The sequence below is a fragment of the Topomyia yanbarensis genome, chromosome 3, assembly GCF_030247195.1.
Source record: "Topomyia yanbarensis strain Yona2022 chromosome 3, ASM3024719v1, whole genome shotgun sequence".
Lineage (NCBI taxonomy): Eukaryota > Metazoa > Arthropoda > Insecta > Diptera > Culicidae > Topomyia > Topomyia yanbarensis.
The window spans coordinates 378142904-378170458 of record NC_080672.1 but is presented as its reverse complement, the minus strand read 5'-3'; the positions used below and the strand labels follow the sequence as shown (position 1 = coordinate 378170458).

General features: G+C 35.4%; 2 protein-coding genes across 7 annotated transcripts in view; one reads left to right on the top strand and one right to left on the bottom strand.

The window, feature by feature from the left end:
* Window positions 1-12734, top strand: part of LOC131688140 (proton-coupled folate transporter-like) — an 80219-nt gene extending 67485 nt beyond the window's left edge. Inside the window, exon 5 of the mRNA XM_058972292.1 lies at window positions 12036-12734. Coding sequence (XP_058828275.1) covers window positions 12036-12177 — 142 coding nt within the window. The 3' untranslated portion in view covers window positions 12178-12734. The remainder of the gene's footprint in view (window positions 1-12035) is intronic.
* LOC131688148 (protein boule) overlaps window positions 1-27555 on the bottom strand; it is a 128068-nt gene that overhangs the window by 4382 nt on the left and 96131 nt on the right. For 5 of the 6 annotated variants that reach the window (XR_009305227.1, XM_058972311.1, XM_058972308.1 and 2 more), the window contains 5 exons: window positions 22382-22976; window positions 10617-10782; window positions 9929-9988; window positions 9682-9852; window positions 9447-9480 (listed from right to left, as the gene is read on the bottom strand). Coding sequence is in view for 5 of the 6 variants with exons in the window: in XM_058972311.1 (XP_058828294.1) it covers window positions 9447-9480; window positions 9682-9852; window positions 9929-9988; window positions 10617-10782; window positions 22382-22479 (529 nt within the window). In the remaining variant the exon portion in view is untranslated. The remainder of the gene's footprint in view (window positions 1-9446; window positions 9481-9681; window positions 9853-9928; window positions 9989-10616; window positions 10783-22381; window positions 22977-27555) is intronic. The other variant, XM_058972312.1, reaches the window with a different exon arrangement.

Below are 27555 nucleotides of genomic sequence, written 5' to 3'. Positions count from 1 at the left end.
ACGCAACTTGAAGATTGATCCGATTTCGTTAAAAATTCTTTTTTTTACTGAATTTCTTATTTTTTTGTTATTTTGCGCCTCATCGCCTTTATTGACTATTTTTTTATTTATTGTTTCCAAAAGTTATTCAGACTCAAAAAAAACCATCGATTTTTTTAAATCTCAGCATTTTTTTATATTATTAGTTGTGGTTTAGTTTTTGTTTATTTATCATTAAGTATCAAAATTATTTTCTCACGTTGCTTTTGAAATACCTTTTTGTTTTTTTTGTTTATTATTTTAAGTTGTCAAGGTTTAGTTTTTGCAATTGCTTTGAAGTTTATTGTTTTTAGGTTACTTTTTTCGAAAAAATAATACTAATTAACTTTCATATTCGAAAAGTTAAGAAGCATTCCTGAAGACGCGAACGTGCTATAACATTTCGTCGCAAAGAAAAATGCCCGTATATTGAAAATTTTGTCCCACTATACACTGCCGTGGAAAAAAATCTCTGCATGGGTTGGTATAACATGCAAAGAGTTTGATGGACACTATTGAATTTTTATATCATTTATTTTTTGTAAACATATACAAGACACACGGCTCTGTTCACCCATTGAGTAACATGGATTTTAAAAAAAGTAATTTTGAGTTATCGTTGTTTGACATTTTTGTATGATGGGGCCGTAGATTAATTACGGCACAATGGGGTGGTTCAATATTTGAGCGGGAATAAGGGGTCTGTCTATGTCCTTTTTTACTTAATACCGTGAATAACCGTTTATATCGACCCTTTGGTATATGTTAGATTGACAAAACGGGGATATTGACAAAATCGAGCCATATTTTTTCTTTTTAATAAACCGAAGCTGTAAAAATATATATCATTGGTCCTTAGAGCCCTTTATTGAAAACTTTGTGTAAATTTCCCTTAAGGATGTCTTCCACTGCAAAAAAAATTTGCGCATTTTGCATCTTTAAGATAAGCAAAATATGCACAGAAAAGATTTACTCGAATTTGACTTGGTTTGTCTGCTAGAGCCCATCAAATGGATTTTCATATAAGGCTGACAAAATCGGGAACTGATGAAATATGGTCTTCACTGTATCATGTAAAGGTATATCTCGATTGATTATACCCTCCATAAAACATACATTTGGTTCCGAAAGTACGTATACCTACCAACATTTTTTTTTACTTTGCAAGATTCAAGTAAATGGAATACATTGTGGAAAAACCCTATGTATGCCATGCGATATTTTGCAAACTTTGCAGAAGTTCTATGCGCGAACTTTAGCAAAATATTTCAAAGGGCATCATAAGTAGCAAAGGGGTGGGGTAAGGGTGGTAATATTCTTTTAGAATTTCAGGAAAGTCCAGCAACTTTCAAGGGATTTTGAAATTCCAAAGAGATCTTACTACTTGAGAAATTTTACGAATCTTAGGTTAAACCTTCAATATAGAGACCATTTATAAATTATGTATCACTTTTATGGGGAACTCTCTACATGATCGAGATCACGAGATATGTTAAACGGAATGTTGTTTTGTTGACCTTCTCATATCACGCGTTCTATTGACCTGGTTTAGTCAACAATTTCAGGTTTCATTGTTGTACTTGAGGTATTTCAGTGAACAAAAATGATTATATTTTGCCCAGAACATGTTATCTGAGGAATACATAGTGGTTTGGCATTGATGTCTTTGCAACATATTGATAAAGAAAAATCTCAAAGTCTTGTACAAAGTACAATAGCGCAAGTGCTCGAGGGTAAAGTAGCTTTACTTAATTTATTAATAGTAGTGAAGTTAGTAATTTGATACCCCCATACATATACCCCCGCTATTCTAACTGTGTACAAAATTTCGTGCACGCGTTCAACCCCAAACATGCTTTGCCTTTGTGTACAGGTTTGCCACGAACACCGAATCAAAGCGAACGATGTGCAAACTTTGGTTTTCACACCGTGTACGTACACTGTGTGCGTACACAAAAAAGGAACACACAAAACTGCATGAATCAACGCTAGTGATGATTAGTAAGATAAAGAGAAAACTAGTACTAAAATTCTGTGTGTATGAACACTACGGACGTTAAATGGGGTTCGGTTGTGCGGAAGAACATGTGCACGTGTTTTGGTACACATAAGCGCGTTCGAGTTTGCACACGAAATGTGGGTTTAAGATGATAACAGATGTTGATGATGTGTTCGATGTTCACGTGGGAAGACTGGACGGAAGAAAATTATCCTCAGAATGAAGTAGGCGAGCAGACAAATGGTTTCCCGATGCGAAAGGGGGTCTCCGCTTTCAATACATGTGCGAGATCCAACGAAAAATTAATACACGGAAAAAAATCCGTTCATAAATTCACGAATAAAAGATCACGATTTCGTGAGCTGAGCGATTTTCGAAAATCGTGACCAAGTTCCTGAAATGTGTTTCCAAAAGAGCTAGTTCGCCCCGAATATATACATGGCTTTACATTCGAATGTTTGGTTGGGTGACTGTTGTTGTTCCCTGGTCATGTTTAGTTTTTGCTGTAGTTCTTGTTCATAATTTGAAAATACACAGCCGCCAGTCACATGATATTCATTATTTCAGGAGCTCATTGGCGATTTTTCTGATTTCTCATTACGTTTCCTAGCTATTTTATTCATGAGTTTATTATCGGATTTTTCTGTCAGACAGGTTGGATTTATGATCACGATTTTAGGATCTTAGTCGCGATTTTTGATATTTTGATGATGAGTGATTTATGTTCATAATTTCAGGAACTTTGTCATGATTTTCGTAATTTCTGTTCAAGTTATCGTGATATTTTATTCTAGAGCTTGCTTTAGAATTTGACACGCACACTTAATTTTTTTTCTGCCGAATCTCAGTTTTTTCGCATCTTTTACCGAAATCTCAACAGCTGAGATCTCAGCAAACAATTGTTTTGCAGAGATCTCAGTAAAAGGGGCTTTTGATAGCTCAAACTCGGAAAATATTTAACCGAAAATTAGTAAACAAATCTCACTTTACTGAGATATCAGTTTCTAAATTTGCTGACTACACAGCTGTTGGGAAATTGCCGAGCCGAATTGAGTGTGCGTGGAGTAATGTGACCCATGTTCATGATATCAGCAGTTTTATTCTGTAAACTATATCATGAGCACGATTTGTGGTGTTCAACGCAGTTTTCGTTTTCTGTCCAGACATCTCACTGTACCTTATCAAATGAATCGATGTTTGAAGTCCTAATAGTTTAAATGTTCGAGGTACTAATAGTTTTCTACTGCTAGTTCCTATTACTAGTCACTAGCAGCATTTCATGAAAAAGTGCATAGAACGAAAATGATTCCACGAATAATACTCCACATTTTGTGAAATAGTTCATGTGAAATTAAAAATAATTAGAAATATATTCCAAATAGTACAAGCACACAAAAAAGATCATGAATCATGTGCTAGGAATCATGAACCACTTCACGAATCTACGAATAATAGTTCATGATTTCATCAACTATTTGCGAGCACGAATGGTCAGACGTGACTATTGTCCAAGGAATCGTGAACCAGTTCACGAATACATGAATAATATTGTATGATTTTGCGAACTATTTCACAATCACGAATGGTATATCGTGACTATTATATTAACTATCATGAACCAGTTCACGAATGCATGACAAATTTCACGAGCGCGGATATTGGATCGTGAATAATATGGTAGGAATCATGAACCAGTTCACGAATCCATGAATATTAGATGATTTTGCGAACCATTTCGCGAGCACGAATATCGGATCGTTCCAAATATATTAGGAATCACGAATTAGTTCATAAGGATTGAATGGACTCATGAATAAAATTCCAAGTTTCGTTAAATAGGTCACGGGAAAATATCCAGAATATGTAGATTTTGTGAACTGATGTTCTTAAATATATGAATAACATCATTAATCATCCTGTGATTTATGAATAATGTTCATAAAGTTGTGGACTAGTTCACGTACAGAAAATCGGTTTGGTAGTGACAAGGTGGAAACCGTGACTGAAGTTCGCCAAACAAAAACCAATATTTTCACTAATAAAAGCGTTATGCTGGCGTTACTGAAGGGTAAATGAACATAATTTTAAAACACACGATTTTTGTTCATGGTCCTATTTTCGTAACGTAAAAGCGTGATTGTTCCAGAATTCATGGCACTTTATTAACGATTTTGGGTACAATTTTTTTTGGTGTAATATTTGTATTTAAGGTGAAGCGCTGCACAATCACAACAAAGGTTTGGTTATGTTTGGGTATGTTCGGGTTACATTACAGCGCGTAGAATATTTTTTTCATTCTTTTTAAGAAACCGAAGCTCTTAAAATATTCTTCTTTAGTCCCTAGATATAGCCTCATAAACTTTTCTGATTATTTAGCATAAACTTCCCAGTGAAAAATTAAAAAAAAATTTTTTTTCATATTTCGGATCTTTAAGATAAGAAAAATATGCTCAAGAAATGATTTACGCTAATTCAATTTGGTTCGTCTGATAGAGCCCATCAAACTACCAACTATTAATTTTCATATGAAACTGATAAATCGGGTCAAAAAGCTGATCAAATCGGGGGCTGATTAAATCAGGTGCTGATAAAATCGGGTCTTCACTGTACCCCGATAACTTGTGACTCTCTTCACGATGTCTTTATGTATAAGCTACCGCTATGAGCCGTGTAAAATAAATAATTAATAAAAGTCCTCAAAGTTTTAGGGGTTTAGCAAATTTCATGATTATTAAATTTTAAAAGTTCTTAGAACTTCAGATAATTTGTACGAAGCTCAGATTAGACCGTCAATGTTCGGGCGTTTCATAAATTATGTAGAGCGGAGGGGGTCAGACAAAATGTGTCATAAGCTAGAACGTGACGTTACATGTTTTTACCTAAGACAAAAATTGACAAAAAATTCGTTACGTACTTTGGAACTTAATAAAGAAATTTGTGACATAAAGAGAGAGATAGAGTCAATTTGGAACCTTTTTTGCGTTACATAACTTATCAATGATCCAAAAAACGATTTTCAACCTGATTGTCAAACTCCAGACTACCTATATGAATTTCAGGTAATACGTTCGAGTTTCGAAGAAACTCTACAAACTTCAAGGTCGTACAGAATTTAGGTAAATCTTTCAAAATTCAGAGAATTCCCATTAAATGAAAATGTTTCCAAGATTCGCAAAGTTTTCACGTATTTCAGGCATGTTCTACAAACCTTAGGGTTAATGTTTTTCTGAAGAAAACATTATAAAGAAAATCTTTAGAATGTCTGGAAAGTCCGGGATGATTCAAAAATAACTTACATATGAAATTTGTTGTCAAACCCTGTTTCTTAACCAATTGATTTTTTTACTATCTAGAATTACTGAATACGTTTTTAAGTGATTGAATTTATTGAGTACCATAAATTGGTTTTAATTTAATTATTTTGATGTTATTTGGTTTTTTGGAACATTAAATTTTATTGTTTTGTTTTGAATAAATTAAAATATTTGAGTTTAATTTTTTTTTCCAAAATACAGGGTGCTTGGTTCATGGGTAAAAAGCTCTCGAGGGATGATTGACTGTCATATTTGGAGAAAAAAATCGTTCTACACATACTATCAAATCTCAAAAGTTACTAAGTTGTCTTAAAATACCTCTTACTCAAAAAATATACTTTGTATTTCCAATCTTTTAGATCCATTGGATAGGTGAGAAAATTTTCCATTGAAAAATATCCTCAAATGTTTCAGCTAATGAGGTTAAGTAACCTTTTCACAGTAATTTACTAAAATTTAACAATGTTGTTCGATTTTTCATTCATTTCGCGAAAATCTTAATAGTTAACATCACCATTTTAATAATTCAAATTGTTAGTCTTGAAGAGTTGCATAATTTTTTCTATGACATGATACATTTATCTTGTCTTGTTTTCATGTGTTTGGGTTATTGAACTTGGATATTTGTATCTCATATTCACAAATACTAGCTCTTATTGAAAAAGTATGGCACTTATTGTACCTTTTCTTATTTTTATTCGAAAAACAGGAAAATTTCGCAGAAAAAAATTTATTAATACCTTTCAGTTAAGTGAATTTAGTATTCTTTTAGAAGTTAATTAGTTTAAAATTAGTGTTATTATTAGCATTTTCGTTATTTTCTTAAAATAGTAAATAATAAACATCACCTTTATTATCATGGAATTAATGCATCTCAGCAAGTTCTACAATTCTATCTCTGACTCCATTCAATTATCTCTTTTAGTTTCGAAGCAAAATCATTTTTATCTTCTCATTTCCTATACAAAAACAATGATTTCAAAACCAGTCCATTTGTGATGTCATGCTGTGTTAACTATTAAATTGCAAAATGAAAAACCATAGGGGTAACAAGTTGTAGAGAATATTAAGGGGCACCAAAATGAACAATAGTGACGATAAATTTAGTTGATTAATCATTAGAATAATTACAAAACTCTTCAAAAAACGCTAATTTTGAGTTATTTCACTAGTAAAAAGTCATTTAGTACACTTAACTAAAAGATATCTGTACATACTTCGAAAGGAAATTTTCTCAGCCTTCCAATGAAGCCTTGGTAATAACGATATAAAGCATATTTTTTTAGATTAGAGTCTTTTAAGAACTTGAAAGTCGATCACAGGAAAAGTTGAGAAGTGAAATTACAAAGGAACGAGAAGAGATTGGAATATTATGTTGAGGAACAAATTATGAATCGTCCTCAAACCCAACTTTTGGATAATAGATATTGCTATAATCATAATTCATTATTTTGAGAAAATTAACAAAAATCTCATCAAAAACACTAACCTTTAATTACTTTACAACTAAAAGAAAATTAAAACCCGTGCTGCGAAAATTCAAAATCAGTTACCTATTTCTGCTTTTGTTTACCGAAACCAACACTCAAATTCACCGCCTTCCTCATTCATTAACTTTCCAACTGACTGAAATTTCATGCAGAATTGAATGCATGAGTGCAGAGGAAACATAAATTCCTTCATCAACCAAAGCATTCATTTGTTATTATGTGGACAGTTTGAAGACAGAAGTTGGCATCTTCTACATTTTCGAGCATAAGCGAACTGCGTAATCTATATCTGGTGCACTTTTGCTCAATAATCCCCTCAGAGCTAGCATAGAAACAAAAGTCAGTTTGCTTTTGAAACCGAACCGAATCTGAATGCACTGTGTCGGGAGAACGAATGACGAGGGAAACGACCCAAACATTTGATTCATCGCGCCGGACTTTAGAATTTATTTAACTTTCAAGTTCACGCTGGGATGTCAATTTTTTAAAGCTCTGATTAAAACTAATTAACTGAAAGATATGAGAACACCATTCAATAGAAAATTTTCTCACCTTTCCAATGGAACTAAAAGATTTAAAGTACGAGGTGTAATTTTCGAGTTAGAGGTATTTTAAGGTAAATAAGTTTTTTTACACAAAAAGTTCAATAACTCTGTAACAGTTGAGATTTTATGGTATGTGTAGAACGATTTTTTTCTCCAAATATGACAGTAAATCACCCCTCGAGAGATTCTTAATCATGAACCAAACACCCTGTACAATCATGCATTCAATTAATTAATTTTTCTTTTAAATCAGCGTGATCATTATGTTTGTCGCATCTTTATTTTAAATTTCTAATTCAGGATCATATGGAAAGTTTTTTATTACTTCATAAATTTCTAAAAAACCTATGTCAACCGATCTTACTTAATGCTGCTGGAACCGACAAACCTGGAATCAATAAAAGTTCTTACAGTTTTAGAAAAAAGTGCTCCGCTTCATTACAACTGTATTAAGAAAAACTGCAATGAGCAATTCGAAAAGTTCTAATGAATTTTAAACTATTAAATAAAGAGCACGTTCCGTATTGCTTAATTGACCGACAAAAAGATATAATTTTGTATGAAAGTTTTTTTTTAATTTCATGGTGTAAACATTATTTTCAGTTGATTTTTTGCGTACAAAATCCTACTCAATCAACACTTTACTTTCCAGAACGAGGGAAAACATATTTGTGCGTGAACAAATATATCATCACAACGAGTTAATATTTGGCATAACTAAGCCTTGTGGGTGGAATTCATTACCATTCTAGTGCATGATGTTCCGAAATTGTCAATATTTGCGTTGGCCTAATACCCTCTAATGATTTCGGATGTCGCAGCCGAGTGGTACAATATTTCCGTTTTCTCTTCATGTAAACTCTCGATGAGATTTCGATTTATCAGCTTTCGTCTTATTGCACACATTTATAGAGAAGTTTAATTTGTTGCGAAAATTTCGAATTCCAAATCATCTTAAAAACTAATCGTGGTATTATACAGGTAGCAATGATACTCATATTCTAGATAAAAGATTGGCTTTTGTTCACTTAGAACAATCAGATTAGTCAGTTTCTAACTTTCATTAGGTTCCGTTTGTATGTACATGATAATTTGAGTAACTGAAATTTGCAATCTCCACGGCACATCCATTCCATTGGATTAATTGACACCTAAATTTAGAAGATTCTACTTTAGATTTGAAATTACTCATTTTTATCCAATTGGAAGACATAATTAATACTGATCTGTATTAGTGTCGAAATATTTTAATTATGCTACTTTTCTTAATGTTGCAAAACTGATGGTGATCACGATCAAAATAAACACAACCTATTTACTTCTCTGAATCAGATTTAAAAACATTTCAATTAAAAAACTATCTCAAGATGTGCTGCGAACACAACAAATTCCAAGTTATACACGTAGAGATAAACAAAAAAATAACACAAACAATACAAACAAAGCCGAAAACATACTGCCACTTTCAGCCATTTGAGCGCAACCATTGTCAGAGGATCAATCGACTGCCCATAATCGCGTCAGAATTTGCTACTACAACATAAACAAGTAGGGCTTATGTACGGGCGATACAGCAGCAGCTTTTCGCTAAACAATCGTTCACTAAACTATGTATACACAAAGAGTACTATCCATCATTCGTCTTAGAAACTAACAAAACATATCGTTATGTGACACATATTTACAGCAAATAAATAACGGCGTAGAGGCAAATAAGGATGTAGTGGGTAAGTAGTCTCTTTCTTTACGATCGTATCGGTACTGAGAAGAAAGCTCAGGTATAAACGGTTTTGTACAAATCAATAACCAAAGGACACAAAGCATCCCGCTATCAGTAGATGGTAGCGCAAGGCGGTTGCAAAACTACTAATTTATAAAAAAAGATAAACTGAAAACGTTAACAAATAATAAACTGGCTGCTTCGCTTCGCTGGCGGGCACCGTTCGTCTGGGAGGGTCTATCGGATCTATCCGCGCGTAAGCTTGCTCTTTCATTCTATACTTGCTTCTACTTCCACCAAGCAACGGACGTCTGTTTAATTGTTGCTGTTGCAAATTCAGCACACACCAAATTTACATACCTTGATAGTTTTGAGGCCAAATAGTCGGAACATTCTGGAAAGGAAAAAAATCGATATTTTAAATCTGTTTTTAAAAAGATGACTGCTATCCCGGAATCTGAACCGCTGTATAATTAAAATCTTAAAACGACCTAATTTAATTAGGGCCCCAATATTTGAACTTGATTCGAATGACAAACCGGTCATCCGTCAAAACCATCCTGTTAATCCATGTTATACCACGACCGACTCTTACCATTGGCACGCTGTAGTACTGATAGAACGGCTGATACGGCATCGTTGGCGGATAGATAGTTGGCACACCTGGCGGATAGACTGTCGCAAACTGCTCGATTGGGATGTTGTTGATCGTCGGGGTTGGAGGAGTGGCTGCGTAGTACACGGCACCGTTCGTTGCACAGATTGTCTACGAAGCAAAAGGAACAAAAATTAAAGGGGGCTGAGTATGGTGACTGAAATTTTGTCGGACACGGCAGACTTACCTGTTTCTTAATCGCTGGTGCAATGTTCAACTTGCGATCCCTCAGCACGATGCAGTCACCCTGAGTAGGTGGTTAGCCGGAAGAGGCAGTGGCAGAATCGGATCGATTCATGTTCGAGAGTTGGGTATACGGCGGATGAAAGAAGAAAACGTAGAAAAAATTGAGTACTAAAGCTTGCCGATATTGAAACCTTTCATTAACATAATTTATAATTAATTTAGACAAAGCTACGTGACGCAGAGGTGTTCAGAAAGTAATCGAGACCGCTTCAGGATTTTTTTAATTTTCCCAAATGACCGACAGAAAAACATTAAGCACCTCCACCGAAAGGCATTTTAAAAGACCTTGCGCCCATCAAAAATGTGAACCGCAGCATGAATCGACATTCTGAACACCATTTGGTCAAAAAATCATTTCAATATGCATAACACACCAATGAAAAAAGAAAATGAGAAACAATAACATCACAGACGGAGAGCGCAAGGCTTGCGCCTGGATGGATATAGTCTCTCTACTGCTAATGAAAACGAACAAGAAAAAAGAAAAACTTTTGCTGGCTGTTGTTTATACTTATCGTAAGTTTGTTTCAGGCGAACAGAGTGAGCCTAGCTTTTACGTACACATACACATACATACATAACAGTGTTTAGTAAAGTTTGCTTTGAGCGTTTGGTTTTCCGAGCCGTACCTTCATACTTACATCGCTCTGCAGTCTTTGTGCCTCGTGCTCGGTTTCGAACGTCACGAATCCGTAGCCTTTGCTGACGCCCGCCCGGTCGACGATGATTTTCGTGGACTTGACGTTGCCGTACGAGGAGAATAGCCGGCACAGTTCCGCTTCCGTCGTGTCACCGCTGCCAGCCGGATGAAACGAAACGAAACGAAACAAGAGGAAGAAAGTTAGATCGTTCACAATGCGGGACCCCGCGCGATAATGGTTCGGGATGTGCTCGGTGTAACGCGTAGGCGTGGGATCCGGCAGTGGGTTGCAGCCTTAACTTGAGCGCGAATCCAATTTATACTAGGTATGTGTAAACTTATGCGTACTGGAACCCATTCCTCTCGGGGGTATGAATTGTAGATTGTGGTTGGTTGATTTCAGGGCAAGTTTGAATTGTTGGGAAAGTTCCGGCGAGGATCTTAATTAGAATTTGCAGTGGGTCATAGAACCAGCATGAGATGTTTTCCAGACCGGAATGCCCACATCTTTGTGGGATTGTGTAGAATGTTGCGAAAGCATTGTAGGAAAGTGGCATGACATACATCGATAAGATAAAAGGTGATTACCAAAATAAGACTTTTGAAACGGTGCTCAGAAAATTACAATTCATACCTCTTTTTAAAGGAAAGATTTGAATGCATCTTAATGTAGATATTTCTGTTTCTTGAAAAATACGGAAAAGTAGGGTACTGGGTCATTTTGCCCCTAAAATCCTCTATTTTTCATTGTATTGCTGTTCCGTGATGCATACATACACATTTTGCAGTTTTGCTAATGTGAAAAAATCTCAGAAATCGAACGGAACCATTTTGATCTTTGTCAGAAAACGAGCAGTCGGGGTTATAGGATCTTTTGTCATTCATATTAAATTTTATCTTTTTCTCATGCATATATCTATATTATTCTTCAATCAATTTTCATAAAATGTAACTTGTTGAACTCGAAAATTCCTAAGAATAAAACAAAAATAGATACGTTACCGGTAAAATTCAGAAACATAAATTTTTTTGACATTAACTCTACAATTTACATATTTTTAATTAAATGTCCTAAATCCTCAACGTCCCCTATTTTTTCAGGAATGAAACTTTTCTCATGTGATCCCCAAGCGCATTTTGCACTAAAAGTGGTAAATTAAATAGGAATTCATTGTTAAATGGAGTTACTTTGTGCGATTTAATGATAAAAATGTTAAATCGAGACTAAATGTAAGAAAATTTGATGTTTTTGAATTTTACCAGTAACGAATCATTTTTATTTTGTTCCCAAGGATTTTCCACGATCGAACAAGGTACCAATCGTGTTATCTTTAAAAATGAACCACATTCGTTATGTAACAAATTTTTCCGATCTCATCTTATAATTTAATTTTTTTATTATTTTTAGAGAGTTGTCCTACTGGAGCTGTAGAGCAAGGTTCTCGGAAGGGCTCCCCGTCAGAATCACACACTACAATTGCAGACGAGACAGGCAATGTCGCCCACTAAATCACTGCTTAAGGCCAATTGCAGCGGGTCGTGATTCTTAATGTGATATTCATTGTACGGTTCAAATATGTGTAGGGACTTCGCGATTAGGGTTTGCAGTACCGACCCTTTTTGGCGAGAACCGGTACTACGGTACTGAAACCCTCAGTACCGGTACTCGAATATTTAAAAAAAATGGAAGAAATGCTTCAAAGTGAAATTGATTGCTCAAACTAATGGCTTTATTCTCAGGTGTTAGCTACTAAATCGCTGTTCGTTCTTTTATAGATAAAGGTTTAAGTGCAAACCAAATACGGACATGACTTAGATCATAGTCTTATTACGCGCCACCCAGTGAATGATGGAAACCAATCAGAATGTCGCTAATAAAAAAAATCATAGCAAATTTTTATGCCTTTTAAGCTAGATGTGAATATTTGGAAATTTAGTACAAGATCATTAAAATTTAATTTGGACAAAATAGTGCAGGAATTTAAATATACCGTTCAGTACAACGGGAGCTAGTAATGTTTAACATCTTGAATTGTTATGGTGATGGCCCCACCTCATTCCCCCACAAAAGTGTTAGCTCAACGATTTATCTAGAAGGTAATAAATACAATTAAAAGTCATTTTGCAGACCGGTATTTTGAAACAAGTGCTCCTAGAGAGTCCAGATATTTTCTTAAAAAAATTGTATGGTACCGAAAATACCGGTACTGAATTTTGTTCAGTACCGATATTACGGTTCTAAAAATTGGTCGGGATTTTCGGTATCGGTATTACCGGTACCACAACACTATTCGCGATCGCGTGTATCATCGCGAACGACTCGAGCATTTGTACGCTAACGTGTTCGATCGCGTGTGGGTTTGTATGCCGCGTGTGCTAACGTGTATGTAAATTTGCGCGTATAAATTCTGTTTTATAGCCGTGAGCCGTTCGCGTGTTTTTGAATGAATCTGATACTCAATTTAAGTTGCTAGGACGAAGGGTAATGATTTCCGGTCGTGATCGAATTATGATCACGCGAACACGGACGTTTGTAGGTTGTCGTTTGGGACCGCGTTTGAAACTTCGTAAGGGCTAAAATGTGTGCGTTGTTGATCGCGAAGGGCTAAAGCGTTCGTATGTTAATGTGCTTGTCGAGTGTGCTCGCGTGCAACTCGATCTTGTGATCGTGTGGCTATTCACATATTCGAGTACGTTCTTGGATGGTCACTAGAGTGACAAGAAAGAAAATAACCCCTATCGGCCCACCTCTGAGTCGATTAATAGTCCCACCAGGAGTACTTATTCCAAATTTGAAGCAAAGTCCAGCTAGCGGACCAACGAGCCTGAAGTTTGTATAGGATTTTTCGACAAAAAATAATAAACTAGCCCCAATTTTTTTCGCCGCTAGTATGCATCATATTATCACTGTAAGTCTAAATAAGAAAAAAAAATTGAATTATCTACATCTTTGTCGAAGACTGCTAGTCAGGCTTTGTTACAGCGAAAAATACAATGTCTTAGTCAGTTTTGCATGGGACCTAGAAGTGCATGAGTGTGTATAAGTACTCGATTCGCATGAACTAAACATTTGTGTGAAATAATGGTTAGATTTAGCTCAATAGCATGTAAGGAAAAATTATAGTAAATACTACGAGTCATGTTTTGGTTACAATATTTTAGTTACACAAGTTATCGCATAGACCCCTAGCATACACACCTAGAAAAAATCGTGTAAATTTACGTATCCTGACCCTGACATATACGAGCATCAAAATGACTTAGTTTTACTTTAGTTTCGTAAATCATGTAATTTTACTCCAAATATGGTGTTTGTTCTGAATGGCAGTAAGTGTAATTTTATGTCATTGCGCATTAGGGCATTGCAAAAAAACTTTTTTTTTGAATTCTCAAAAGTCCCCCTCCCATATTGTGACAAATGTCAAAGTAAGCTTAGATGCCAAATTTCAGATCATTTGGACAATTTTAGACTCCCGCCCACTTTGCTTGAAATTTTTGAAATTGGTGCTATGGGAAAATATAGAGGAAAAATATACTAAATGCTATAACTTTTGAAGTAGCAATCAGAAAATTATAATTTATATCTCTTTTTAAAGGAAATGACATAAGTCTTTGAAGGGAGATGTTCCTCTTTCTAGAAAAATAGAGGAAAGTGGGGTACTGGGTCATTTGGCCCCAAAATCCCCTATTTTTCATGATTTTTCTGCTTTGTGATGCAAATCATACATATTTTGGAGTTTTTCTAATGTGAACAAATTTCAGTAATCTAACGGAACCTTTTTGACCTTTGTCCGAATACGGTAAGTTGGGGTTATAGGGACCTTTGTCATTAATATTAAATTTTATAATTTTCTCGTGCATATATCTCTGTTATTCTTCAATCAATTTTAATTAAATGTAGCTTGTTGAACGCGTAAAATTCTTATGAATACAACAAAAATAAATTCGTTAGCGGTAAAATTCAGAAACATCAAATTTTTGGACAAGACAACTCTACAAATCGCATTTTTTTCGTCAAATGTCCTAATACCTCAACTTTCCCTATTTTTCCAGGATGGAAACTTTTTTCAAGCGATCCTCAAGTGTATTTTACACTAAAAGTAGTAAATTTAATAAGAATTTTGTTGTTGAATGGAGCTAATATGTGCAATTTTATGATAAAAATGTGAAATCGAGACTATATATCAGATAATTTGATGTTTCTGAATTTTACCGATAACGAATCTATTTTTATTGTGTTCCTAAGGATTTTTCACATTTAACAAGGTACATTTTATGAGAATTGATTGAAGAATAATAGAGATATATGCACGAGAAAATGATAAAATTAAATATTAATGACAAAAGGCCATATAACCTCAACTTCCCGTATTCGGACAAAAGCCAAAAAGGTTCCGTTCGATTTCGGAGATTTTTTCACATTAGAAAAACTCCAAAATATGTATGATTTGCATCACGGAGCAGAAAAATTATTAAAAATAGGGGATTTTGGGACCAAAATGACCCAGTACCCCACTTTCCTCTATTTGTCTAGAAACAAGAATGTCGTCCTTCAAATAGTAAGGTTATTTACTTTAAAAAGAGGTATAAATTGTAATTTTCTGATTGCTACTTCAAAAGTTATAGCATTTAATATATTTTTCCTCCATATTTTCCCATATTACCAATTTCAAAAATTTCAAGCGATGTGGGCGAGAGTCTAAAATTGTCCTAATGATGTGAAATTTGGCATCTGGGCTTACTTTGACATTTGTCACAATATGAGAGGGGGGAGGCCTTTGAGAATTCAAAAAAAAAATTTTTGCAGTGCCCTATTGCGCATGTAAAGTCTATGTTTCATGTAGAATTGAACGGAACACGGCACTGTTTCGTCATTTCAAGAATTACGGTTTATTGAATTGTGTCATGTAGGTGTCTTACACAAAGAGGTGCAAGTACTCCTGGTGGTACAAGCAATCGACTCAGGGGTGGGCCAATTGAGTTTTCAAAAATTCATTGTTTTTTCTGGGCAGTCTAATGGTCACGCGGACCGTCATTCTGATTTTTTTGTTTTCGGTGTACGGATTACATTCTAACAGGGAGTGATTTACGCCACAAGAGTACCCGATCATGTCGCCTTGGAACGTGTTGTCCAGTGGATATGAGAGCTTTCTTTTTTTAATTGGTCCAATTGAAGGCATGGAGTTAGTCTGCTGATACCAAGGATAAAAACTTCCGGAAGTGACCGATTTATGATCGTGCGAGCGCGGGAGTTTTTAGGTTCACGCTTGAGACCGCGTTTGAAAATTTATAAGCGCTAAGACGTTCATTTTATCACCGGGATGTTATCATGTTTGCGAGATCGCGGGTGAAGGTGCCATGGATGGTCGCGAAGGGCTCAAGCATTCGTATGTTAACAAGTTTGTCATGTGCACGAGACTTCGCTTGTATAATTTCGATTTTATAATCATGTGGCGTGTATTCTTGAATGATCGCGCGCGGACCGTGAATCTAATGCTTAATTTTTAGTATATGGTACAGATGGCAGAAAAGTGTCAGTTTCCCCATATCACTGTAGTTCCCGGTCATATCGTGTTGTCTAGTAAATATGAGCGTCATTTTTTTGATTGGTCCAACCAGGGATGCCAACGGTACCGGTAAACTACATTTTTTTCGGTATATTTACATTTACATTTACAAGCCCTACAGCCCGCTACAGCGACGTATCACTACAGCTCTTGCCAGAACGGTAGCCAAACCTAGTACATTTTTCCGTACGGCAGTAGAATACATTTTTGTTTTGCTGCTGTACTCCGACTGCTCGGTGAGAGTGTGGCGTAGTAAAGTTTGTTCTCTCGCTTTGTACATTTTTTTCTCTGCATAGTCAAAGGGAGAGGCCCGCACATGAAAGCGTTGATGCCGGTCGTGGCGTAAACGAACCGCATTCATTGTCGTCGTTTGTGATTAAAAATATTGAATAGATTCAAAATATTAAAAAGTGCGTCTGGTGGCTGTACTAGGGGCAGTATTTTTTGTCATGTTACTGCTTTGCTTACAGACTGCCGCACAGCGCTGGGCATCCTGCACTAGCGTACGACAGCAGCATCATATGAAAAATGAGAATGTAGGCAGAAAAAATACAGCCGAACAAAAGGTAGGCATTTTGCATCCTTGGGTCCAACTGATGGCAAGAGTCTAGGCTGCTAGGACCGAGGTTAGACTTCCAGACGTGACCGTTTCTTAATTGCGCGAGTAGTGGGTTAACGCTTGAGACCGCGTTTGTAAGTTTATAGACGCTACAACGTTTACTTAACTACCGGAGTAGTTTAATGTTGGCGAAATCGCGGGTGTTAGTATGGGTAGACGATTGCAATTGCCCGATCGCGTTTGTGACCAGGTTTGTGTTATCGCGAAGGCCACGAGCATGTGTACGTTTGTACCTATATGAGTATAGATAGAGTATAGTATAGAGGTATTGTAATAAAAGGAATCATAACATTCCAAATAAGGAAAAAAAGATGCAAGGAGATTGATTACAAGTTTATAAATTGACCGATACTATTTTGGCATAGATGAGTAGAGGAAAAACAAACTAATAGAAGTACAAAGTAAATGGACTAATTAAGTGGAGTAGAAAAACACATGGTCGGTATGAAGTCAGACCGGATTAAGTGACAAAATCTTGATTTCGAGAAAAACGAGTTTAAAGTTTGAATCGCAGGATCCTTTACATTATAATTGGAAATAATTTTTTGCGATAATTCTTGTTTATTGTTACATATTTAAAATCTGATAAAAGTCGGATGTAACTGACAAAATGCTTTATCCAGTGCCATCATTTTCTCATTTTTTATGTTTTGCGACTTAGTCCAGTCTGACTTAACACCGACCACATGTAACATGCAAACAAACTACTTTAACTCGTCTTTCCCCGGTCATGCTATGCTGACCGGGAATGGATGATTCACGTGCGTCGATAAATTAATTGTATTTTAATTAATCCAATCCGACCTTCCCGAATGAATATTACAGCAGTTCTGCATCCATTCCCTGGCCCAACTGCCACAAATACTCAGATGAACACATATACAGATAGACATACGATTAGCACATGACAATTGTACAGCAGTAGGGGAACCTATAGGCTATTAAGACCGTGGGGGTAATTTGGACCCCTTCGATTTCTCAGAATATCGTAAGACTTTCTGAATGTAACCGCTATTCTAAAACATTAATTTTGACAGAAAAATCTCATTCTTTGTTTTTTTTTAGAAAGGAGAAAGAACGTGTTTTATTTTTTCGCCATCATCAAAACAAAAATCATTATAATGGTAAAATCGTGATTAAAGTAACAAATAAAAGTAACAAAAACAACAGGCAAATATTTGATAAAGCTTGGGGCTCCTATTTTATGAAATGATTTTTATTTAGGTGAAAACACAGATATTTTAAAGACACTCACCACTTTTGTGTGAAATGAGTGAACGGGATTATTTGGACCCCCTATTCCATCAACCACCGTTCGGTGACTTGCGACTGCGCCCACGATTGCACACAGAAAATACATGATGCGCCAATCGACAACTGTGGCTACCCAGATAAGATTTTTTGAAAATCTAGCGATTTCGTTTGAGGGCACTAGCGGGTGCTCGTTCAGTGAGCCATTTGCGAGATTTCCGGAGGGTTAAGGAGCTTCTCCAAGTCTGAATTGCCCCGGAGGTCCAAATTACCCCATTGCATTGTAAAAACTACAAGGGGTTATCGCTATGGGGTTCCACAAACTGTAGACGTAGGACTATACTACTTAATGTAAAATATTTATTTTCTTAGTACATTTAGAGTAATAATAAATCGAATATATTTCTTATGTATAGTTTAAGCACGACCAATCAACATCGAATGTTACATATTGAACCAAACCTTCTTGGTTATCAGGTCATTTCATTTGTAGTAGGTGATCGAGTTCGATTAAACTTATTTGATAAGATCTGAAGAAAGAACACAGAAAACCGTGACTGAACTAATATCTGTAACTAAATCTTTACAGTTTGAGATCAGCTTTTAAAAATTGTAAAAACTTTTCAATTATGTGTGGTAAAAAACCCGGACTGGCGAACAAAAATCAATTTTTAGACATTCATGTATATACCAAGCTTTCTATTTTGACATTATTGTAACTTTCCTAAAGTACGCATACAAGTGTATCGAGTGCATATATCGAAACTATAAATATACAAGAATCGGTCTTAATCATATATCGAAACTATAAATATATAAAAATCGAAAACAATTTTATATATGGACTTAGATACGTTTTTGCAACGGTTTTTCGAGTGGCAGTGTATTCATTCACAAATAGGCTTTGTGGTATGCACCAATTAGCAGAATCAAAATAGGATAGGCTGAGTGGAAATGAATCACGTGAAGTGAAAATGAATCAATGAATTGATCGAACGTAAATAATAAACTTTCGTTGTGCTTTCCATCGATCCGCGTAAATTTTTGCTATGAAAGTTTTCGTCTTTGCGCAACGCTATCATGCAGGTTACGCAACCTCCTACAAACAGGGATGCCACATTGAAATCTGCGTTTCGGCCAAAAATATCTTTTTACCATCTGTGATAACTGAAACTGGAAAAAAAGCTGTGAAAATCTGTGATAAATTTCCGAAAAATCTGTGAAAAATCACAGTATTCCCAAAAATCTGTGAAACTTTCATCAAAATGCCAAAAGAGTCACTCGTAAGCACAAAAAGCACCAAACATCTAACAGTGAAAACCAAATCTGCTCTAGCGATAGCAACATGGACGCAAACACGAACGAGGGAGAAGGCAGACGAAACGATCAAAAAGCAGCAGAAGGCAAATCTGACTATTGCTCCCCACAGAGAGGGAAAAACAACACATAACTCATAATAGCCGGCAGCAATATAATTCGAATTTTGCATTTTTATGTATATTATTTCCAAAAAAGGTAAATAATAATAATAAATGTAACGTTGCTTGAATATGTTTGCAATACCGTCAATCCAATCAAGCTAAAGGAGGGTAAGGAAAATGCATCAGCAGCAACAAAACAACAAACAGCCTTCTACGTCTTCCCTGTACGTCAGAACCAACAGCCAATACTTCCAGCGAAAATTCTGATGCCGTAGGTCAATACACGATCGTCACATGCAAACCACAAAAGAACAGCATATAACGCAGAAAATGTTTGATATCTTACATACATGATGTGAATATAAAAAATTCCCACGGCTCAGTAAAACTAACGCTTTGAGCGCTGTGAACTAAAATAATTTTAAAAAAATCCTGGGAATGGGAATAATCTCAGGAAGGCTAAACCCGCAAGTAGTTCAAATCGCATGTAAGAAAGCCTAAAACTCTTCACAGAACATTCTCTACATTCTCGTCTGAGGACAACCGAAAACTTGAAATCACAACTGCAAGCGGTTCACCCCGTCACGGTAACAATTTAGCACTGTGTGCAATATACCCAAATTTCTATTATACACTCTGTATAGTGATTTCTTTATTGAAACATAACTCACCGGTGTCCACGAACGTTGATATTAGTCCAGATTGGTGTAGTATTTTTTGGTGTAGTTTTGTATGTAAGCAACATAAGGGCCCGAATATAAATTTGCAATAGCATTTACCCTACAAACAATCATAAAACAATAGATATTCGTAGATTTACTATAACACTTCATGTAACAGTTAAATGTACTGTCCAGCGAAAAAATGATATTAAATTCCGATTTAATTTTTTATGTTGACGAGAAGAAATGCATGACAACAAATCATTCATATTAAGCACCCGTTTTTTACTACTTTACATTAAAATTTACAGCAGAAACGTTTTTTTGTATTATAGCAGAGCATGAAACTTTACAGTACATTTTTGTAAAATTACTGCACTATCACAGTGAAAATTATGGTTTTATTACCGTACATTTCAATTCGGGTTTAAATCGACAATTCTCCTTCTGCTGCCGAAGAGTGGGCTGAATTTGCATAACGCTGGGTTGCAGTGGTGGAAAGCGGATGGTCTATTGACATCGTGGAAGAGGCGGTCATCGAAGATCCTGTTAATTTCGAACCAAGTAGAGTTCCGTTCGTGTTTTTTTCGTGAACGCTTCCTTGATGGATAATTTTAACCCGCGAAATAACGCATGTCATTAGGGAGGAAAAGTTTGTATCCACCAAAGTGCCAGTCCGAAAGCTAAGCGCCAATCGCTTGCCCGGCTATTTAAATAGGACCATGAAGACACCGAGTCTAGCTTTCCTTCACAGCTAACAGTCAAGGAGAACGAAGCATGATGGTCAATCCCGATCAGAATCAAATTACAAAATTATAACAGAATGCCACTTTCGTTTTAAACTGCGTTATGATTCTGGTCTCGTTAGTAGTTAAAACAACAGAAAATTATAACAATTATCAACACGAGATATAGTTTTTATAGATTTTTGTTATGATCTTCTGATCATGAAAGGTGCCCCTGAGAAGTATACTACGGTGATTACTGAGATCTCATGCGGGGAGCGAGTAGAAAAATTTTCCATCGTCGCTAGGGAGGTTCCAAGAGAGGAACCAAACCCACCTCTCTAGCTAAACGCAAAGGAGGAGTGCTGCATGAGCAGCTAACGGTTACATCTGGAGGACTCGGCCATCGGATGCAGTAGAGACCACCATGCTTTCCACCAGTAACAATATCAAACAGCAGCAGCAGTAGGAGAGAATCGGAATAAAATAAATACGGTTAAAATAACTGAATTGGTTCGTTTTGCATTTGTTTGTTATGTTACGAAACCCAAAAAAAAAATTAGTACAAGAACTTTAGTCACCCTGTCATCTAGAGTCTGCCGGGCAGGTAAATTAGAACCCAAGTAGTTGGCAAACCCCTACTTACAGATGATATGAGGTTTTATAGTAGGATTCACAAAGATCACATGAAAATGACTCAGCGCGCTGAATAGTAGCCATGTGAAAAATTGAGTTTGCAGTGGTTGGTTCAAGTCCTGATCAGTATGCCACCGTGTTGTTTCGAAACTTGTAGGGAAGATTTACTGCAAGAGAATATCCGAATAGATCGCGATAAAACTGGAAGCTAAATTGTTCAAAGAAGCGGGCATCGGTATCGGGAGAAATTCCGCCGCCAGGAAATTATCAGTCGGTTTCACAGCTGGAAACTATCCGAGAAGAAGCTCAAATGGAAGCCAATAAGCCTCCTTACATAAGATGAATTTTGATGCAGTCTCATGACGAAAAGGCGCGAGAGAGTATAGATTTTTTTAAAATGTTAAGTACGAATTGTTAGCAGATTTTCAGAGCGCTTTCAAAGCCCGTCCTTATTTTAAATGTTTAAACGGAAAAAAGTACCCTCAAGACAACGCGCCATCGCAAATAAATGGGAAAAAGTATAAATATATTTGTTTCGATCCTGACATAAAAATTACTAAAAACTAGCGTTTGAGTGTGAATCGAATAAAAAAACGAAATCAGCATTAACCATATCATATTTATCTGCATAATACAAGCTACTCAGAAGAGTCACTTTGGATCATCTTCCTTCATTAATATCTCCCAAATTGTGACAATACGGTAAGCAGGAAAAATCAGTGGCATTACCATTTACGATGAAAAATCGTCGTCAGCACATTTACCCCACCCACGCAATGCGGCACCCAAATTGCCTCGTGTTCATCGTTTGAAGGGATCATAAAAAAAGCACAACCCATAATAAAATATGAAACGACGAGCTTCCGTACTTACCTAATACCACCGACGAAGACTCGGTTTGGAATGAGCGTCCCGTATTTCGGCGCCGCCAGTGCGCCCTCGAGCTGGCCAGCAGCGTTCGGTATCGACATCGCGCCGTGATGCGCGACAGCGAGCGACTCCGTGGGGTGTATGTGGGTAGCCAGTTTGCTCCGTTGGAGTAGCCTAGCAGCGGCGGCGGCGGCCGGGTGACCGAAAACAGTCACTGGTGGTGGATGGTGGATGGGGCCGCTCAATTCGGTCGGAAATTGATGAATCGTTGAGGATTGCAGGATCACTTATCTTTCTTCACTACGAAACTTTTGCTAAGAAGGAGGGTGAGAGGGGGAGGGTACAAAAATTATCACTTCTGCGCGTAATTTCGGCACCTCTTCGGTTTGTTTGTTATCACTTGTTGTAAACGATCTTATTGGCTCTTGTAACTGGATATAACAACACACAAACAGTAAAAATACAGTCTTCCTTTGCAGCAGTAGTTGTTGTTTTTTTTATCTTCTCTTTCGTCACGTCTAGTTGGCTTGATTCCTACGGCGATGTTCCTTTACCGGGGACTTCTAAAACAATTCTATTGATTTTCCCGGAACACCATCTGCAAATTGTAACGAGAACAAGAGAAAGCAAAGAACGGAAATGAGATAAAATGTCAATCTTTTTGGTGTGTGGAAAATATCATCGACTGCTACGTTTCTCCATATGTGATAAAGGCGATAGAGGAATTTTGGGGGGCCGTGTTAGGTTACATTTTCCCACCCACATCATAGGTGCTGGTGGGCTGGCTGGCTGGCAGGCTGGTCAACAACAGCTAAGCTGCCAGTGAACAGCTATAGCCATAAATTTCCGTCTATGTTGCCCTCCGGTCGGTTCGTCGAGTGGCTTTGACCACAAAACAACTCCAAAGCGTACAGTCAGCGACAATAACAATAACAAGAGAGAGAGAGAGAGAGAGAAAAAATGACCATATCCGGGCTGGCTAGGTATCGGAATAGTAAGGGAAGTCTGAAAAGATACGGGCAGGGAGGCCATTTCACACCGAACGCGTCAATCCTGAGTGGGTAGTAGGTAGGTAGGTAGGCAGGTATGTCGTAACCTCAACATGGTACACAATAAAGTTGAGCTGCTAGACGCGCGCGTGTGTGTGTGAGCAAAATTGTGATCATTTCCTCGGTTTGAGCGGTTAAAATAAATGTCTGAAAACACAAAAGCTGTTGAATGAAAATTGTGAGTCACGGTTAATTTGATAGCGACAAGTTCGATACAATATGTATGTGACAAGATGTGTGAGTTAAAATATAACGGCAAGGCAAACGCGTGTTATATTTTACGATTAGAAAATTAGAATTATGTATATTCAGTCATTTTCTCTGCAAGTCCAGAAAGTTGTTTTGTTTATCATTTCATGCACCACATTGTCAGGCTTTTATTCAAGCAAAAACTGCTTGCTGTCTACCGCTGGGCACCAGCAGATAAGCATGATGTTGGAACGGTTCCATAAAATTTTCGTCACACGGAAAGCCGGTTGATAAAATAAATAACAAAACTAATGCTGGTTTAGTCAAATTATTTTAGCGGAAAAAAATCAGAAGTCTATCAACTTGGCACTAAATAAAGTATCACTCCGATAAAAGTTTAATAACTTTTCCTAACAAAGCTGAATTGATTTATAGTTTTCGATAAAATTAAAAAATGCAATAAAATTATCTTTTTTGTTCTCACTTGGAGTGATAATTAGTTGCGTGACCCTGCAGTGAGATGTTTCTCTTGGTAATTCGTTAACGAACCGGCACTAATAACAGCTTTTTTTGGTTTTCATCAAGTCTTCATATTGGACTCTAACGACGCGTATTTTCTAAAATTATCTGGCATTTTAGCATTCAAAAACTTCTTATGCGCGGAGGAATATTTTGCGAACACTTCTGAGTACTCTTCGTTCTACCAGGGGGTAGGAAACCGTCCGCGGGTATTCACGCCCGATATTCGAGGTAGTTGAAGTTTTTTTCTATCATGAACCGTTTTCACTTTATTGTCATTTTGATACGTCTGTCACGTTACACAATTTTCGCAGTTAGTTTGGAGGTTGCCCGACTAAATTGAAAAGGTCTGTTCGTTGGCCCCCAAATTTGAATGAACTCAGTTTTATGTTGAAGCTTGGAAGGAAGAAAGAGTTTGAAATATAGTTTTCCTGAAGAAAAACTTTGTTTTCGATTTTATGGAGTATTCTCAATGATCTGTCACGTTACAACTAAAATCTGTCATGTTACAATTCTGCATTTTTATTGAAGTAAAGATATCAAGACAGTCGTACACAAATCATGCTTGATCTAAGAACTGAGTATTAACGGGAAATTTCATGTTTATTTTGAAAAAACATTGGAAAAAATTTGGTTTTGATGAACGAACGTGAATAACTTTTGAAAAGGTCGTAATTTCACGAAGTAACATATTGTCGAAAGAAAATCCAAAATAACTTGAAAATATCTGCATTTTGAAGGACAATTTTTCACGACCATTTAAAATTGAAAAACTATTTTGAAATACATTCTAAAAATAAATCATAAAAAAAATTGAATAAGAATTTAAAATTAAAAGAATTTTTGAAATATGTTAAAACTTTTTATTGTTATTTTCTTTACGATGCAATTATATTTTAAACTTCGTAATTAAATTTTAAACGTGTTTTGTTTTTTTGCGTTTGGTATATGTGATTAATTTATTAAAAGGGCGTATTTTCACTACTAGATATTTTTGTTGAAAAGAAAATCAAAATATTTCGGTAAATAACATTTTGCTTCGAAATGATATTTAGTATTAATATTGTATAAGAAAATAATATTTATGACTCGCAAATACTAAGAAATTTAGAAGAATACTTGAAGTTAAAAATGCTTTCTTACTAATAACTTCCTAATAGTGCAATTACAGATTCTTTAATTTTTAGGCTTTCGCTAACAAAAAAAAATCATTGTTTTTCTGTAATTGTATTTCCATTTTTGTGGTTTTTTTTGACAATGTATTTGTATTTTTAACATTTTTGTAGTAGTTTTTAAGTTTTTTTTTATTGAAAAATTTAACCAAAAAATATTCACACAGAAGAATTAATTCCCTAGAACTCGCTTCCATATAGTTTTGCTGCACAAGTGGCGATTTTCGAACAATATATTTTGAAAGATCTCATACTCCCTTTTTAAATATTACTCTTAGATAAAAATTGTTTGTTTAATATTGCAAAATAGTTAGTCTCTCTTATAGATAAAAAGCAAAAGGTTTCATCGGAATCAAAGATGGTCACCACTCTTGACGTAATTGAATCAAAATTATTGGAATTGCTTTACAGCAGAAAACATCTGTCACGTTACAAAAGATCAACTGTTTTCCTAAAAATGAATAAATATTTAAGGTTGTCACAATACAGTTTCAAAAAGTAGACTCAAAATAGTAAGAAAAACCAACTTAATCCACCTAGCAGTGAGATGAGACATTTCTTACACATGCCACTGTTGGATCATTCATTAGTTTGCAGAACTCGTTCATTAGTTTGCAGTTTCCAGCCCTGCATAAAACCTCGAATAAACTGAAAAAATATAGAAAATCAATAAAACAAACAAAATAAAAAAATAAAGCAAAAAATAAAAAACAAAATGTTTTCAAATTCATTAAATGAGTACAATGAATAATATAAATCATATTAATAAAATACATAAATCAAATTACATTAGCTCATTAAATGACAAATTTGGCAGCATTTAAAAATTGTTATAAAATTAATTGAACAAATTAAATTGACTCAAACTAACAAATTGGAAGAAATAAATAAGTGGAATGACTGATTATGAAACGAATAAAATTAAAGAAATGAACAAAATGAATATAATGAAAATTAATCAAATTAAATGAATAAAATGAACCAATTGAAACAAATGAATCAAACGAATCAAATGGATAGAATGAATTTAATTAATCCAGTGAATACAATGACTCAAATGAATGAAATGGATAAAATGAATAAACTGATTGGAATGAATGAAAAGGATAAAACTAAAAACATGAATTGAATAAAATGAATAAATAGAACAAACGAATCAAATAAACAAAACGAATAGAATTGATAAAATGAATAAAAAGTAGAAGAAAATGAATTGATTGAAATAAAACATTCAGCGATGTTAAAAAGTTAAAAATTCTAGAATAAAAAATAAATTGTGGCAAATAAATAATTTGGACGAAATGAATAAATCTGAAAATCATTAAAATGTAGAAACTGAAAACACAACACATAAATTGGAAAAAAAAGGAATAGAGTGCATAGAAGGAAAACAATGAATAAAATAAGTTAAATAAATTATATGAATAAAATGTACGAAAAAAATAAACTGATCAGAGTGGATCCAAAGAATGAAACGAAAAATATAGATTAAATGAACCCAAATGAACAAAATGAATAAAAAAAATGCTGAATGAAATAAATAATTAAAATGCAAATATCACAAACTTTAAATTAGTCAAATGGTTAAAATGAATAAAATAAACAAGACGAATAAAATCCATGAAATGAAGAAACTGAAAAAATTGATTATTTAGAATGAAATTAAAAATTGTTTTTGAATAAATTAAATGAATAAACCGGATTGTACGAATTTGAGAACTATTGTATCAGAAAGTTATGAATTGTTTTTGAAAATCCCATCATCTGAAAAATGGCTAATTAGTATGCAATGAACTTTCTAAAAATTTCATTCTTTTTTGTTTTCACCTTTTCGTTTTCGTTGTTCTTTTCTTGGCGTCGTCGTTTAAGATTATCTGGTGTTTCTACTTTATTAATGGACCTTAATTTGTTATAAGGAACCTGGAACGTTCAATTTGTTTTGGAATTCAATATTGGATAGTAAAATAAGACAAGGTCACATGTGCTTTTAAACCCTTTAAACAGAGAGCGACAAACGTAGAATGCGATAGTGTGAAGCTATGCTATGTCGATAGCACAAAAGCCATTCAGTTGATTACAATGCAGTTTCTTCCCGGTCATCCTTATAGCTTGTATATTATTTCTTTCGGAATTTTCGTTCAGAAAATATGGATAAATGAGTGCTAAACAAACCAATACTACGAAAAAGAAATGGTTCTAATTTGTTGGAAATGCAAGAGGTCAATGAATCTACTCAGAAGTCCGAACC